Source organism: Gobio gobio, assembly GCF_949357685.1.
Source record: "Gobio gobio genome assembly, chromosome: 18".
In the NCBI taxonomy this organism is placed as follows: domain Eukaryota; kingdom Metazoa; phylum Chordata; class Actinopteri; order Cypriniformes; family Gobionidae; genus Gobio; species Gobio gobio.
Window position 1 is genome coordinate 1978023 of NC_137111.1, and position 16579 is coordinate 1994601.

The 16579-nt window shown below is 48.7% G+C and overlaps 1 protein-coding gene across 1 annotated transcript in view; it reads right to left on the reverse strand.

Annotated features, from left to right (window-relative positions):
* The window catches only part of heatr5b (HEAT repeat containing 5B), an 85565-nt gene that overhangs the window by 2794 nt on the left and 66192 nt on the right, over nucleotides 1-16579 (reverse strand). The window contains exons 28-34 of the mRNA XM_079843492.1: nucleotides 15456-15671; nucleotides 15249-15376; nucleotides 13830-13974; nucleotides 8660-8923; nucleotides 7375-7590; nucleotides 4281-4432; nucleotides 419-632 (exon numbers count right to left, since the gene is read on the reverse strand). Coding sequence (XP_079699618.1) covers nucleotides 419-632; nucleotides 4281-4432; nucleotides 7375-7590; nucleotides 8660-8923; nucleotides 13830-13974; nucleotides 15249-15376; nucleotides 15456-15671 — 1335 coding nt within the window. The remainder of the gene's footprint in view (nucleotides 1-418; nucleotides 633-4280; nucleotides 4433-7374; nucleotides 7591-8659; nucleotides 8924-13829; nucleotides 13975-15248; nucleotides 15377-15455; nucleotides 15672-16579) is intronic.

The window sequence follows — 16579 nt, forward strand, 5'->3', positions numbered from 1 at the left end:
CATAGGATATTTTGACTTTTGTAAAACAAGTAAAAAAGAGAAAAAGTTCAATGTGTAATGTTTTTCAGTTATTTGTTATTTCTACTTCTTTCCAGGCACAGAACACTTATTTCCTGAGAGTTGTTTAAGTGAGAGAAGATCCTGTTGTAATGTTTAATCATTTATTTTAGAATAAAAAATAATTGGGTTTGAAGAAAAAGTGAATTTTTGTTTGTATGTGCTGTCAATTATAGTTCTTAGAAAGAAAATCGGTATTGGCCGATCTCATTAACAAAAAATCGTAAATCTGCCAAGAAAATTGCAATCGGTGCATCTCTGAAATATACATAACCAGAAGAATCGACACTGCTTCAGCGCACACTTCCTGTATTCAGTGCCGCTGTGATAAAGGCCTATATAGTGCCGGCCCAGTGCTTACGGTTGTGCTCCTCCGCCAGGGCCACGAGGCTCTCCAGCACTTTAACCCCTTCCTGTACGGCCTGTAGTTCAGCAGCAGAGGCCGGCCGCTGGAGCTCCACCTCCTTCAGCTTCTCCACCAGCAGCGGAGCCAGAGCGTGGATGTAGGGAGCGGAGAGACTGCGGCTGGAGTGCTGGAACACCGACAGCAGCAGCTGATAACAGCGGGCCTGAGTCTGCACACACACACACACACACACACACACACACACACACACACACACACACACACACACACACACACACACACACACACACACACATGTTGGGTTTTCATGTTTTATGGGGACTTTCCATAGGCACAATGGTTTTTATACCGTACATACTGTATATTCTATCCCCTTACACTGCCCCTGCCCCTAAACCTACCCATCACACACACACACACACACACACACTGCCCCTGCCCCTAAACCTACCCATCACACACACACACACACACACACACACACACACACACACACACACACACACACACACACACACACACACACACACACACACACACACACACACACACACACACACACACACACACACACACACACACACACACACACACACACTGCCCCTGCCCCTAAACCTACCCATCACACACACACACACACACTGCCCCTGCCCCTAAACCTACCCATCACACACACACACACACACTGCCCCTGCCCCTAAACCTACCCATCACACACACACACACACACACACACACACACACACACACACACACACACACACACACACACACACACACACACACACACACACACACACACACACACACACACTGCCCCTGCCCCTAAACCTACCCATCACACACACACACACACACACACACACACACTGCCCCTGCCCCTAAACCTACCCATCACACACACACACACACACACACACACACACACACACTGCCCCTGCCCCTAAACCTACCCATCACACACACACACACACACACACACACACACACACACACACACACACACACACACACACACACACACACACACACACACACACACACACACACACACACACACACACACACACACACACACACACACACACACACACACACACACACACACACACACACACACACACACTGCCCCTGCCCCTAAACCTACCCATCACACACACACACACACACTGCCCCTGCCCCTAAACCTACCCATCACACACACACACACACACACTGCCCCTGCCCCTAAACCTACCCATCACACACACACACACACACACACACACACACACACACACACACACACACACACACACACACACACACACACACACACACACACACACACACACACACACACACACACACTGCCCCTGCCCCTAAACCTACCCATCACACACACACACACACACACACACACTGCCCCTGCCCCTAAACCTACCCATCACACACACACACACACACACACACACACACACACACACACTGCCCCTGCCCCTAAACCTACCCATCACACACACACACACACACACACACACACACACACACACACACACACACACACACACACACACACACACACACTGCCCCTGCCCCTAAACCTACCCATCACACACACACACACACACACACACTGCCCCTGCCCCTAAACCTACCCATCACACACACACACACACACACACACACACACTGCCCCTGCCCCTAAACCTACCCATCACACACACACACACACACACACACTGCCCCTGCCCCTAAACCTACCCATCACACACACACACACACACACACACACACACACACACACACACACACACACACACACACACACACACACACACACACACACACACACACACACACACACACACACACACACACACACACACACACACACACTGCCCCTGCCCCTAAACCTACCCATCACACACACACACACACACACACACACACTGCCCCTGCCCCTAAACCTACCCATCACACACACACACACACACACACACTGCCCCTGCCCCTAAACCTACCCATCACACACACACACACACACACACAGCCCCTAAACCTACCCATCACACACACACACACACACACACACACACTGCCCCTAAACCTACCCATCACAGGAGACATTCTGCATTTTTACATTTTCTAAAAACATCACTTAGTCTGATTTATAAGATGTTTTCCTCATGGGGACCTAAAAATGTCCCCACAAGGACGAGGATTTCAGTTATTGCCATCTTTGTGGAGACATTTTGTCCCCATAACGTAGGGATTACCAGTCCCCACACACACACAAGAAATATTCAGATGTTTTTACATTTTAAAGTGCCTCTATTAAGCTTTTTCAGATGTTCCCTTTCATGTATTGTGATATAGCAGCGGTTTGAGTGCAAAAGCCCTGCAAAGTTTCAAAGTGCAGATAAATGGAGTTTTTGTCTTCTAAAAGAAAGAAGTGATTCAGGCTCACTGTGTAGGTTTGTAACTAATTTGCATAATGCCCGCCTCTGGTCATGATTGGCTGAACAGTGTCTCTTAGCCCCGCCCTCACACACTGTAGTTAATTTGCATAATACCCGCCTCTGGTGTTGATTGGCTGAACAGCATCTCTTAGCCCCGCCCTCACCCACTGTAGTTAATTTGCATAATGCCCGCCTCTGGTGTTGATTGGCTGAACAGCATCTTAGCCCCGCCCTCACACACTGTAGTTAATTTGCATAATGTCCACCTCTGGTGTTGATTGGCTGAACAGCGTCTCTTAGCACCGCCCTCACACACTGTAGTTAATTTGCATAATGTCCGCCTCTGGTGTTGATTGGCTGAACAGCGTCTCTTAGCACCGCCCTCACACACTGTAGTTAATTTGCATAATGTCCACCTCTGGTGTTGATTGGCTGAACAGCGTCTCTTAGCACCGCCCTCACACACTGTAGTTAATTTGCATAATGTCCACCTCTGGTGTTGATTGGCTGAACAGCGTCTCTTAGCACCGCCCTCACCCACTGTAGTTAATTTGCATAATGCCCGCCTCTGGTGTTGATTGGCTGAACAGCGTCTCTTAGCACCGCCCTCACCCACTGTAGTTAATTTGCATAATGCCCGCCTCTGGTGTTGATTGGCTGTACAGCGTCTCTTAGCACCGCCCTCACCCACTGTAGTTTGGTTGGTGTTGGTCATGTGGAGAAGACGCTGTTTTCTGCTGAGATTGAGACGGTCAAACCCTCGCCATCGATACTGATCGTATCACTGAGATTCAGATATGATAATGAGCGCTTGCTTTCTGACCAACCATAGCAGAGCAGCTCTCAGAGAGGCGGAGCTTAGAGAGACTGAATCTTCAAATGAAGCGTTTCAGACACTGAGAGAGAAGAGCTGATGCTGCAGTGGATATTATGAGAAAATGACAGTGTTTTTTGAGTTTGGATGTGTGTAAACGTACTGTAGGAGACTCAAAACAACATCAGGAGCCTTCAGAATAGCACAATAGGTGCAGTTTAAATATGTGCTACTCATCAGGGCAAAAGTACTCTACAGTATGTAGTATTTAAGTTTATTGCCATATCGGCATCACTAGCAGATACATATTAAACATTTTACAACATATTTTTACAAATACAATATAATAAAAACATGTATAAAATTAGTACAATTTTATAAAGACTCTTTATATGTACTTGTAAAATTGTAAAAGATTTTCTGGATCCATTAATAAATCCTTAAAAGTCTGTCCTGATAAAAAGCGTTGTTTCATAACATAAAAAAGCAGTCCAATGTTTTACAGATAACATGGCACCCTTCAATAAGTGCCCATGAGTCAGTCTAGTGTGACCTATTCAAAGTAAATAAAGTTTCCAGTCTGTGTCCTCGTGTAACTCACCCAGGGATCTTCAGAACCGAGTCCATGTCTGAACCGCTCAATGCAGCCGGTCTGCAGGACGGAGACTCCGATCACCTCACAGCTGGCCGACAGCAGGAACAACGTGACGGCCGTTAGCAGACTGACTTCATCCACAGCGGCTCCACACGAATCTGGAGGAGGAGAGAGAGAGAGGGAGAGAGGGAGAGAGAGAGTGTGTCAGAAACAGCAGAGCCATCGGGACTACACACAGACCAGCGCTCCTCTCACTAGAGCAGAGAGAACTAAAGTGTGTGTGTGTGTGCACTAGTGTTGTAGTCAAGACCACCTAAACCAAGACCGAGACAAGACCAAGACTTTGTGGGGTTGAGACCAAGACAAGACCAAGACTTTGAGGATTTGAGACCGAGACAAGACCAAGACTTTGAGGGGTTGAGACCGAGACAAGACCAAGACTTTGAGGGTTGAGACCGAGACAAGACCAAGACTTTGAGGGGTTGAGACCGAGACAAGACCAAGACTTTGAGGGGTTGAGACCCAGAAAAGACCAAGACTTTGAGGGGTTGAGACCGAGACAAGACCAAGACTTTGAGGGTTGAGACAGAGACAAGACCAAGACTTTGAGGGTTGAGACAGAGACAAGACCAAGACTTTGAGGGGTTGAGACCGAGACAAGACCAAGACTTTGAGGATTTGAGACCGAGACAAGACCAAGACTTTGAGGGGTTGAGACAGAGACAAGACCAAGACTTTGAGGGGTTGAGACCAAGACAAGACCAAGACTTTGAGGGGTTGAGACAGAGACAAGACCAAGACTTTGAGGGTTGAGACCGAGACAAGACCAAGACTTTGAGGGGTTGAGACCGAGACAAGACCAAGACTTTGAGGGTTGAGACAGAGACAAGACCAAGACTTTGAGGGGTTGAGACCAAGACAAGACCAAGACTTTGAGGGGTTGAGACCGAGACAAGACCAAGACTTTGAGGGGTTGAGACCGAGACAAGACCAAGACTTTGAGGGGTTGAGACCAAGACAAGACCAAGACTTTGAGGATTTGAGACCGAGACAAGACCAAGACTTTGAGGAGTTGAGACAGAGACAAGACCAAGACTTTGAGGAGTTGAGACAGAGACAAGACCAAGACTTTGAGGGGTTGAGACCAAGACAAGACCAAGACTTTGAGGATTTGAGACCGAGACAAGACCAAGACTTTGAGGGGTTGAGACAGAGACAAGACCAAGACTTTGAGGGGTTGAGACCAAGACAAGACCAAGATTTTGAGGGGTTGAGACAGAGACAAGACCAAGACTTTGAGGGTTGAGAACGAGACAAGACCAAGACTTTGAGGGGTTGAGACCGAGACAAGACCAAGACTTTGAGGGTTGAGACAGAGACAAGACCAAGACTTTGAGGGGTTGAGACCAAGACAAGACCAAGACTTTGAGGGGTTGAGACCGAGACAAGACCAAGACTTTGAGGGGTTGAGACCGAGACAAGACCAAGACTTTGAGGGGTTGAGACCAAGTCAAGACCAAGACTTTGAGGGGTTGAGACCAATACAAGACCAAGACTTTGAGGGGTTGAGATCAGATTCAGATTATTTTATTTAATGCCATGTGAGCATTCAAAGCTATTTTCATGGCAAAAATTCAACTACAAAAATACAAATATCATATAAATGCAATAAAAAACAAAACAGCAAGTCATTTTATACAAGATGTTTTAAATTAACATATGATAAAAGATCCAAAACCTTTTCAGGCATAATCTCATTAAATACGTCCTTAATTGAAGTAACTTCATAAAAGAGCATTCTGCTTGTAATAATTCCAGGACAATCCAATAAAATATGTTTAACAGATAAAGGAATTTTACAAAACATGCATAAAATTGGGTCTTCACCCTTAAGCAAAAAAGCATGGGTCAAACTTGTGTGACCCATACGACATCTGGTATAAACCACTAGATCAAGTCTAGTTTTAAAATTTTGAAAAAATCTGTTTGTAATTTTGAGGGGTTGAGACCAAGACAAGACCAAGACTTTGAGGGGTTGAGACCAATACAAGACCAAGACTTTGAGGGTTGAGACCGAGACAAGACCAAGACTTTGAGGGGTTGAGACCAATACAAGACCAAGACTTTGAGGGGTTGAGACCGAGACAAGACCAAGACTTTGAGGGGTTGAGACCAAGACAAGACCAAGACTTTGAGGAGTTGAGACCAAGACAAGACCAAGACTTTGAGGAGTTGAGACCAAGACAAGACCAAGACTTTGAGGGGTTGAGACCAAGACAAGACCAAGACTTTGAGGGGTTGAGACCGAGACAAGACCAAGACTTTGAGGGGTTGAGACCAAGACAAGACCAAGACTTTGAGGAGTTGAGACCAAGACAAGACCAAGACTTTGAGGGGTTGAGACCGAGACAAGACCAAGACTTTGAGGAGTTGAGACCAAGACAAGACCAAGACTTTGAGGGGTTGAGACCGAGACAAGACCAAGACTTTGAGGCGTTGATTTATACGTTTGTATAAATCAATATCATTTGCAATCACGCTTGTATTCATGAAAACAGCTCTCTTGCTCTTGTGATATTGCTTAATTATATTCAATTTTATATAAAAAAAAAACGAAATCTCAGAATTTTGTGGGCATTAATATAAATTTTGGGCATTTTTGAGCCAATGCTGCATTGATTTTGAACCCGACAGAACAGCGACAAAAGAAATCACATTACAAAGAAGTTATTGATCGCATTTTAAGCTGTAGGTTTTACATCAAATAACATTAATGATGTCAAATCAGACAATGCACTAGTGATTTAGTGATATCCCAGCAGGTGTGGTCTTGACTGGTCTTGAGATCAAATCCCGAGTCCTCTAAGTCCGAGACCAAGACCATCAAAAAATGGTCTTAAGACCGGTCTCGAGTACTACAACACTAGTGTGCACACTCGTCTCACCAGAGCTGAGAGAACTCCAGTGTGTGTGTGTGTGTGTGTGTGTGTGTGTGAGTGTGTGTGTGTGTGTGTACACTCGTCTCATCGGGCTGAGAGAACTCCAGTGTGTGTGTGTGTGTGTGTGTGTGTGTGTGTGTGTGTGTGTGCACTCGTCTCACCGGGCTCAGAGAACTCCAGCACCGAGGCCAGGCTGCTCCGCACCAGAGCGCTCCACTGGGTCTGGCTCCTGGCTGAGCGTGAGCTGAGGATGGTTTTGATGGCCTGCAGAGCCGCAGACACTGGGGCAGGGACGGAGTGGTCAGACGTCTTCACCGCCGTCTCTCTCAGCACTCCCGTGATCAGGAAGAGCACCGTGGGCAGGATGGTCAGGCTTCCTACAGCCGGAATACAACTAGACTTAGTTTATCATGTTTGATATGTTAAATCCTGAGGCCTCTAAATGATCAACATGGTCTGAAAAAACTGAAAAAACTTTGTGTAATTGACCTATCGGTAAGCCCCGCCCCTCGAACGCAGATGAGCCAATAGCAGTTGAGTATCAGTTGCGCTGGGACCGGAACTCGGACATCTTTAGGTTTCAGCGCCATAGAGAAACATTGGAAAATCCGAAACTCTCATCGATTTGATGGTGTTTATGCTACAAAAATGCTCAAATGTCGTGTCTGAGGTACTGTAACACTGATTCCAGGTGTCCTGAGAGGATTTTCTGTTTGTCATACTCTCATTAAGTTACGATTAAAGTCCCTGCTAACATACAAACAGAAATAACTAACTGTTCTCACGTCATGTGACACTGCAGGTCAAAAACACGAAGGTCTACATTTCAGTGCCACTCTATATTAAACTGGTTATATGTAAATTAATTTAATTTGAGATATGTTTAAGGTCTACATTATCTGTCCTACTAAGGAGGACTCTTATTTTGATGGGTATTATAGTCTATGGGTAGTGAAAGGAAGAGCTTGCACGCAGTTTATCAGAGTTGTTTTGCAGATACAAAGTTTACCAGTTATTAACTGCACCCCCGAAAAGGCATACGGTCTGTGTATATGTTTGTTTACTGTAAGTGTTTTTGTGTAATTTGCTGTGCATGTTAATGGTAATGCAACGGAGAGAGAGAGTTTGTGAATGAGACGTTAATGTGCACTTCTTATACTTTGTTTGTTCAGCTCTTACGATGATTTTTTGGAGTGAAAAAAGGACATAATAAACTTGATAAACCATCAGTAAAGTTTGGCCATCATTCGGACGGGGTATACGCTACATTCTGTGTCCAAAAACATCTTGGGATAATGTTTTCACACGGACAGCTGTTATTGTAAGATATAGCAACTCTGTTTGTTTGTCCGAGTTAGCAACAGTAACTAAGGGGGACGGGGCTTACCGATAGGTCAATTGTACAAACGTCCTCCTTCAGCTCCTTCAGTGTGTGTGTGTGTGTACCTGCAGGTGAGCAGAGCGAGGGCAGCTCTGCGAGGGCTGTGACTGAGGCTGCCACCAGTCGGCTACTGTCGTCACACAGGTGTTGAGGCGTTCGTCTGCCGCTGTCTTTGCTCTCTTCTTTAAGCTGAGGCAGGTGACGCACCAGGATAAACACCAGCAGCTCCATCGCCGCAAACACCAGAGACTTTCCCGGAAGCAGCTCCCCGGTGTCGCCTCCTTCCCCGAGCATTGAGACACACTCCTCGCCTCCAGCGTCCTCCGCAGCTGACACACAAAACACACACACACACGGTTATTTTCGTTAACCATCACTCATTTGATCTAGAATTATTATGATGTTTGTATTTGGAGGATCTGAGGAACTAAGATAATGTATATGAATGAGCATTTGAAATATTATGCGATCACTGACTTTTTTCAAAACTTTAAACAAATTAGTTAACAAGGGAGAGGAGTGGGACAAGGGCAAGGGAGGGGAGTGGGAGAAGGGCAAGGGAGAGGAGTTGGACAAGGACAAGGGAGAAGAGTGGGAAAAGGACAAGGGAGAGGAGTGGGACAAGGACAAGGGAGAGGAGTGGGACAAGGGCAAGGGAGAGGAGTGGGAGAAGGGCAAGGGAGAGGAGTGGGAGAAGGACAAGGGAGAGGAGTGGGAGAAGGGCAAGGGAGAGGAGTGGGAGAAGGGCAAGGGAGAGGAGTGGGAGAAGGGCAAGGGAGAGGAGTGGGAGAAGGGCAAGGGAGAGGAGTGGGAGAAGGGCAAGGGAGAGGAGTGGGAGAAGGGCAAGGGAGAGGAGTGGGAGAAGGGCAAGGGAGAGGAGTGGGAGAAGGGCAAGGGAGAGGAGTGGGACAAGGACAAGGGAGAGGAGTGGGAGAAGGGCAAGGGAGAGGAGTGGGAGAAGGGCAAGGGAGAGGAGTGGGAGAAGGACAAGGGAGAGGAGTGGGAGAAGGGCAAGGGAGAGGAGTGGGAGAAGGGCAAGGGAGAGGAGTGGGAGAAGGGCAAGGGAGAGGAGTGGGACAAGGGCAAGGGAGAGGAGTGGGAGAAGGGCAAGGGAGAGGAGTTGGACAAGGACAAGGGAGAGGAGTGGGACAAGGACAAGGGAGAGGAGTGGGAGAAGGGCAAGGGAGAGGAGTGGGAGAAGGGCAAGGGAGAGGAGTGGGAGAAGGGCAAGGGAGAGGAGTGGGAGAAGGGCAAGGGAGAGGAGTGGGAGAAGGGCAAGGGAGAGGAGTGGGAGAAGGGCAAGGGAGAGGAGTGGGAGAAGGGCAAGGGAGAGGAGTGGGAGAAGGGCAAGGGAGAGGAGTGGGAGAAGGGCAAGGAAGAGGAGTGGGAGAAGGGCAAGGGAGAGGAGTGGGAGAAGGGCAAGGGAGAGGAGTGGGAGAAGGGCAAGGGAGAGGAGTGGGAGAAGGGCAAGGGAGAGGAGTGGGAGAAGGACAAGGGAGAGGAGTGGGAGAAGGGCAAGGGAGAGGAGTGGGAAAAGGACAAGGGAGAGGAGTGGGACAAGGGCAAGGGAGAGGAGTGGGACAAGGACAAGGGAGAGGAGTGGGAGAAGGGCAAGGGAGAGGAGTTGGAGAAGGGCAAGGGAGAGGAGTGGGAGAAGGACAAGGGAGAGGAGTGGGAGAAGGACAAGGGAGAGGAGTGGGAGAAGGACAAGGGAGAGGAGTGGGAGAAGGGCAAGGGAGAGGAGTGGGAGAAGGACAAGGGAGAGGAGTGGGAGAAGGGCAAGGGAGAGGAGTGGGACAAGGGCAAGGGAGAGGAGTGGGAGAAGGGCAAGGGAGAGGAGTTGGACAAGGACAAGGGAGAGGAGTGGGACAAGGACAAGGGAGAGGAGTGGGAGAAGGGCAAGGGAGAGGAGTGGGAAAAGGGCAAGGGAGAGGAGTGGGAAAAGGGCAAGGAAGAGGAGGAGGAGTGGGAGAAGGGCAAGGGAGAGGAGTGGGACAAGGGCAAGGGAGAGGAGTGGGAGAAGGGCAAGGGAGAGGAGTTGGACAAGGACAAGGGAGAGGAGTGGGACAAGGACAAGGGAGAGGAGTGGGACAAGGGTAAGGGTGAGGAGTGGGACAAGGTCAAGGGAGAGGAGTGGGAGAAGGGCAAGGGAGAGGAGAGGGAGAAGGGCAAGGAAGAGGAGTGGGAGAAGGGCAAGGGAGAGGAGTTGGACAAGGACAAGGGAGAGGAGTGGGAGAAGGACAAGGGAGAGGAGTGGGACAAGGGCAAGGGAGAGGAGTGGGAGAAGGACAAGGGAGAGGAGTGGGAGAAGGGCAAGGGAGAGGAGTGGGAGAAGGGCAAGGGAGAGGAGTGGGAGAAGGGCAAGGAAGAGGAGTGGGAGAAGGGCAAGGGATAGGAGTGGGAGAAGGGCAAGGGAGAGGAGTGGGGCAAGGGAGAGGAGTGGGAGAAGGGCAAGGGAGAGGAGTGGGAGAAGGGCAAGGGATAGGAGTGGGAGAAGGGCAAGGGAGAGGAGTGGGAGAAGGGCAAGGGAGAGGAGTGGGGCAAGGGAGAGGAGTGGGAGAAGGGCAAGGGAGAGGAGTAGGAGAAGGGCAAGGGAGAGGAGTGGGAGAAGGGCAAGGGAGAGGAGTGGGAGAAGGACAAGGGAGAGGAGTGGGAAAAGGACAAGGGAGAGGAGTGGGACAAGGGCAAGGGAGAGGAGTGGGAGAAGGACAAGGAAGAGGAGTGGGAGAAGGGCAAGGGAGAGGAGTTGGACAAGGACAAGGGAGAGGAGTGGGAGAAGGGCAAGGGAGAGGAGTGGGACAAGGACAAGGGAGAGGAGTGGGAGAAGGGCAAGGGAGAAGAGTGGGAGAAGGGCAAGGGAGAGGAGTGGGAGAAGGGCAAGGGAGAGGAGTGGGAGAAGGGCAAGGGAGAGGAGTGGGACAAGGACAAGGGAGAGGAGTGGGACAAGGACAAGGGAGAGGAGTGGGAGAAGGAAAAGGGAGAGGAGTGGGAGAAGGGCAAGGGAGAGGAGTGGGAGAAGGGCAAGGGAGAGGAGTGGGAGAAGGGCAAGGGAGAGGAGTGGGAGAAGGGCAAGGGAGAGGAGTGGGAGAAGGGCATGGGAGAGGAGTGGAAGAAGGGCAAGGAACGGGAGTGGGACAAGGACAAGGGAGAGGAGTTGGACAAGGGAGAGGAGTGGGAAAAGGGCAAGGGAGAGGAGTTGGACAAGGACAAGGACAAGGGAGAGGAGTGGGACAAGGACAAGGGAGAGGAGTGGGACAAGGACAAGGGAGAGGAGTGGGACAAGGACAAGGGAGAGGAGTGGGAGAAGGACAAGGGAGAGGAGTGGGAGAAGGGCAAGGGAGAGGAGTGGGAGAAGGGCAAGGGAGAGGAGTGGAAGAAGGGCAAGGGAGAGGAGTGGAAGAAGGGCAAGGGAGAGGAGTTGGAAAAGGACAAGGGAGAGGAGTGGGACAAGGACAAGGGAGAGGAGTGGGACAAGGACAAGGGAGAGGAGTGGGAGAAGGACAAGGGAGAGGAGTGGGAGAAGGGCAAGGGAGAGGAGTGGGAGAAGGACAAGGGAGAGGAGTGGGAGAAGGGCAAGGGAGAGGAGTGGGAGAAGGGCAAGGGAGAGGAGTGGGACAAGGACAAGGGAGAGGAGTGGGAGAAGGACAAGGGAGAGGAGTGGGAGAAGGGCAAGGGAGAGGAGTGGGAGAAGGGCAAGGGAGAGGAGTGGGAGAAGGGCAAGGGAGAGGAGTGGGACAAGGACAAGGGAGAGGAGTGGGAGAAGGGCAAGGGAGAGGAGTGGAAGAAGGGCAAGGAACAGGAGTGGGACAAGGACAAGGGAGAGGAGTTGGACAAGGGAGAGGAGTGGGAGAAGGGCAAGGGAGAGGAGTTGGACAAGGACAAGGACAAGGGAGAGGAGTTGGACAAGGACAAGGGAGAGGAGTGGGACAAGGACAAGGGAGAGGAGTGGGACAAGGACAAGGGAGAGGAGTGGGACAAGGACAAGGGAGAGGAGTGGGAGAAGGACAAGGGAGAGGAGTGGGAGAAGGGCAAGGGAGAGGAGTGGGAGAAGGGCAAGGGAGAGGAGTGGGAGAAGGGCAAGGGAGAGGAGTGGAAGAAGGGCAAGGGAGAGGAGTTGGAAAAGGACAAGGGAGAGGAGTGGGACAAGGACAAGGGAGAGGAGTGGGACAAGGACAAGGGAGAGGAGTGGGAGAAGGACAAGGGAGAGGAGTGGGAGAAGGGCAAGGGAGAGGAGTGGGAGAAGGGCAAGGGAGAGGAGTGGAAGAAGGGCAAGGGAGAGGAGTTGGAAAAGGACAAGGGAGAGGAGTTGGAAAAGGACAAGGGAGAGGAGTGGGACAAGGACAAGGGAGAGGAGTGGGACAAGGACAAGGGAGAGGAGTGGGAGAAGGACAAGGGAGAGGAGTGGGAGAAGGGCAAGGGAGAGGAGTGGGAGAAGGGCAAGGGAGAGGAGTGGGAGAAGGGCAAGGGAGAGGAGTGGGAGAAGGACAAGGGAGAGGAGTGGGAGAAGGGCAAGGGAGAGGAGTGGGAGAAGGGCAAGGGAGAGGAGTGGGACAAGGACAAGGGAAAGGAGTGGGAGAAGGACAAGGGAGAGGAGTGGGAGAAGGGCAAGGGAGAGGAGTGGGAGAAGGGCAAGGGAGAGGAGTGGGAGAAGGGCAAGGGAGAGGAGTGGGAGAAGGACAAGGGAGAGGAGTGGGAGAAGGACAAGGGAGAGGAGTGGGAGAAGGGCAAGGGAGAGGAGTGGGAGAAGGACAAGGGAGAGGAGTGGGAGAAGGACAAGGGAGAGGAGTGGGAGAAGGACAAGGGAGAGGAGTGGGAGAAGGGCAAGGGAGAGGAGTGGGAGATGGGCAAGGGAGAGGAGTGGGAGAAGGGCAAGGGAAAGGAGTGGGAGAAGGGCAAGGGAGAGGAGTGGGACAAGGGCAAGGGAGAGGAGTGGGAGAAGGGCAAGGGAGCGGAGTGGGAGAAGGGCAAGGGAGAGGAGTGGGAGAAGGACAAGGGAGAGGAGTGGGAGAAGGGCAAGGGAGAGGAGTGGGAGAAGGACAAGGGAGAGGAGTGGGAGAAGGACAAGGGAGAGGAGTGGAACAAGGGCAACCTAATGGCCTATCAAAGTATCAGGCAACAGATTAGGAGATTCTTATTTTCTTCAGATGACCTGGTTTGGTTGTCCTGACACCTGCAGGTAATATGTCACATGTTAAGAAGCGATGTTCAGAACGCATGAATGTGACGTGCACTCACTCCTGCTGCTCCGGATGTGCTCCAGGTGCTCTTGGGCAGCACGGATGGTCTTCTGCACGACTGTCGTCACCTGTAACTGCATGCTCTGCGGGTCGCGTGTTAACAACAGCCGGTGAAGCACGTTCAGCAGCTCCACAGCCAGCAACTACAGCAAGGTACAAAACAGAATGACAAACACTTCACATCCTGTCAGTTTGATCAGTAAACTCAGTCAGCAAATGCGTGTTTGTGTCTTCTTAACCCTCTGGTGCTCTTTCTGACCGGAAAATGAAATGTTATGTTTTGAAATGTTAAAAATCACAGCTTCATCGGAATGATATGACTTTTCTAGCATTAGGTATGTAAACACACAAAGAAATTGGGGTCATGATTCGAGCATGGTAATTGGTCGTAAAAAAAAAAGTAGCGTTCATTGTCTTCGGTCATAAATGATCGACCATAGGAAATGAATGGGAAATTGGCAAAAACACACAAATTCTCAGAATATTTGTGTGTACAATCTACAAATCGACCACAATGCTGAAAAAAAGTACACAGCAGTGACACTCTAAAACATCAAGTGTGTGATATTGACACATCCACTCACACACACACGCACACTTATACACTCACGCACACACCTATGAAAAACTGAACCTATGAACCGCATTTGGAATTTTTAAAAATCACAGCTTCTTTAGAATGATATGAAATTTGGTGACTTTTCTAGCATTAGGTGTGTTAACACATACAAAAACATTGAGGGCATGATTCGAGCATGCTAAGTGGTCGTAAAAAAATACTCCCATAGAAAAAATGTCCCTATAGAAAATGAATGGGAAAAGAATCTATAAATCTAACAAAAAAAATAAATATCTAAAACTTTATAATAAATAGTCTCTGAGATTTTTTAAATATATATTCAAATCCATCAAAAAAAATCATTAAATGTGTTCAAAAGAGAACTAGGGAATCCTCAAGCCTCTCCACAGAGACCTCTAGTGGTTACACACATGGTTGCAGGATTTCTCAAATAATTCCAAAAGAGGGGCTAATCCTAGTCTCTATTTTAACCTGAAATACTGCAATAATTAAAAAAAAAATACAAAAATATATATATTTTTTTGTATAATTTTCAATGGCAAAAATAGACCATAATTATTGCATAACTATTGAAAAATACCATCAAATCATCTCAAAATACAGAATTAAAAAGAAAAAATATTATTGAATAAAAATAAATTGCATTGGTTTTACTGGGGTGGAGGAAGTTTAATTTTTAGGTGTCCAGTCACTTATGACCGGGAAGATGACCAATGCGACCCCTAAAGGAAGAGCAGCAAAGGGTTAAAGGCACAATATGTAATTTTCCAATATGTTGCTTGATCAGTAAACTCAGTCAGTAAATGCGTGTGTCTCTTTAATGCTGCAGATGTTGACCTGGTCCTCTGCGATGTGTGTCCGAGCGCTTGGCGAGTCCATCAGTGTGCAGAGAGCATGAAGACACGACATGACATCCTCAATGGGCTCCTCGGCCCGAGGGAAACACAGGAACTCAATGCTGATGCCTGAAACCATGCAAGAGAACGGCACATTAAAAACTGGAGGGGTAGAGTAAAGTCCAAATGCATCTGGCAGATAATTTACCCAGAAGAAGGTGCAATCTGTCTTTCACAAGGTCCTCTGTGTTTTTTCCGGCCACGGGAGCCACTGCAGGTCCACTCTTGCTCTCAGGCAAGTCTTCAGCCGTGCCGAAACCTGTGCTACTGAGCCACAGAGCCTCCGCGTGCAGAACGGACGCCCATGAGCTACGGTAGTGAAGCCGTGCCGTGTCTATGGTCTCAGGAGTGTAGAACGCCCCTCCTGAGGAACCCATGATCAAGAGAATACACTGTTATTATGGGCTTCCATTGGGCAAGTACAACAATAAAGGCCATTCACACCAAGGACGATAATGATAGAGAGTTTTAAAAATCACAACAATATCGTTGGAATCACTTTCATGTTTGTCCAGCTGATGAACGATAAAAACACTGACAGCCAATCAGAATCCATCCTGCTTTAAAGAGCTTGAGCATTTAAAGCAGCAGTCGTCGAAACTGCAGCGCTTCTAATAGACAGAATGATATTGTCCGCTGTGAATGCTAATCTTTATATAGTTCTCGATGTGAACAGGCCTTCATTCAATTTGTCCTCCATGGGAATCTACAGGGTTTTAAAAATCAAATTTAACCCTTAATCGTCCCTTGGGCTCCAGCTGACCCCACTGGACTTTTCCTCCATTTTTAAAAAGTGTTCATCTCAGGGCCATGAGACTCTGTGACTTTTCTTAAATAATCTATCTAAACATGCACAAACAATCTGGGCTTGATTTGGTTGTTCTAAAGGTGTGTACATTTTTTTTTACCGTTTAAGTCCCTCGGGGTCAGATTGACCCCACATTGAAAATGAATGGGAAAGTGTAAAAAATACTTTTTTTTTCTTCACTTTTTTTGTCAAAAAAATTCACTAAATCCAGTATAAATCTGAAAATTTCCACATTTATATCAAGGTCTGGTCCTAGAGCATAAACACAAAGTAGAACGAACTTTCTGTCTCATACACACACACACACACACACACACACACACACACACACACACACACACACACACACACACACACACACACACACACACACACACGTGTGTGACTGCAACAGAGAGTATTTTTATAGAAACTGGCAAATAAAATCAACAAAACTGGCATAAATCTGAAAAAAATCCATACAT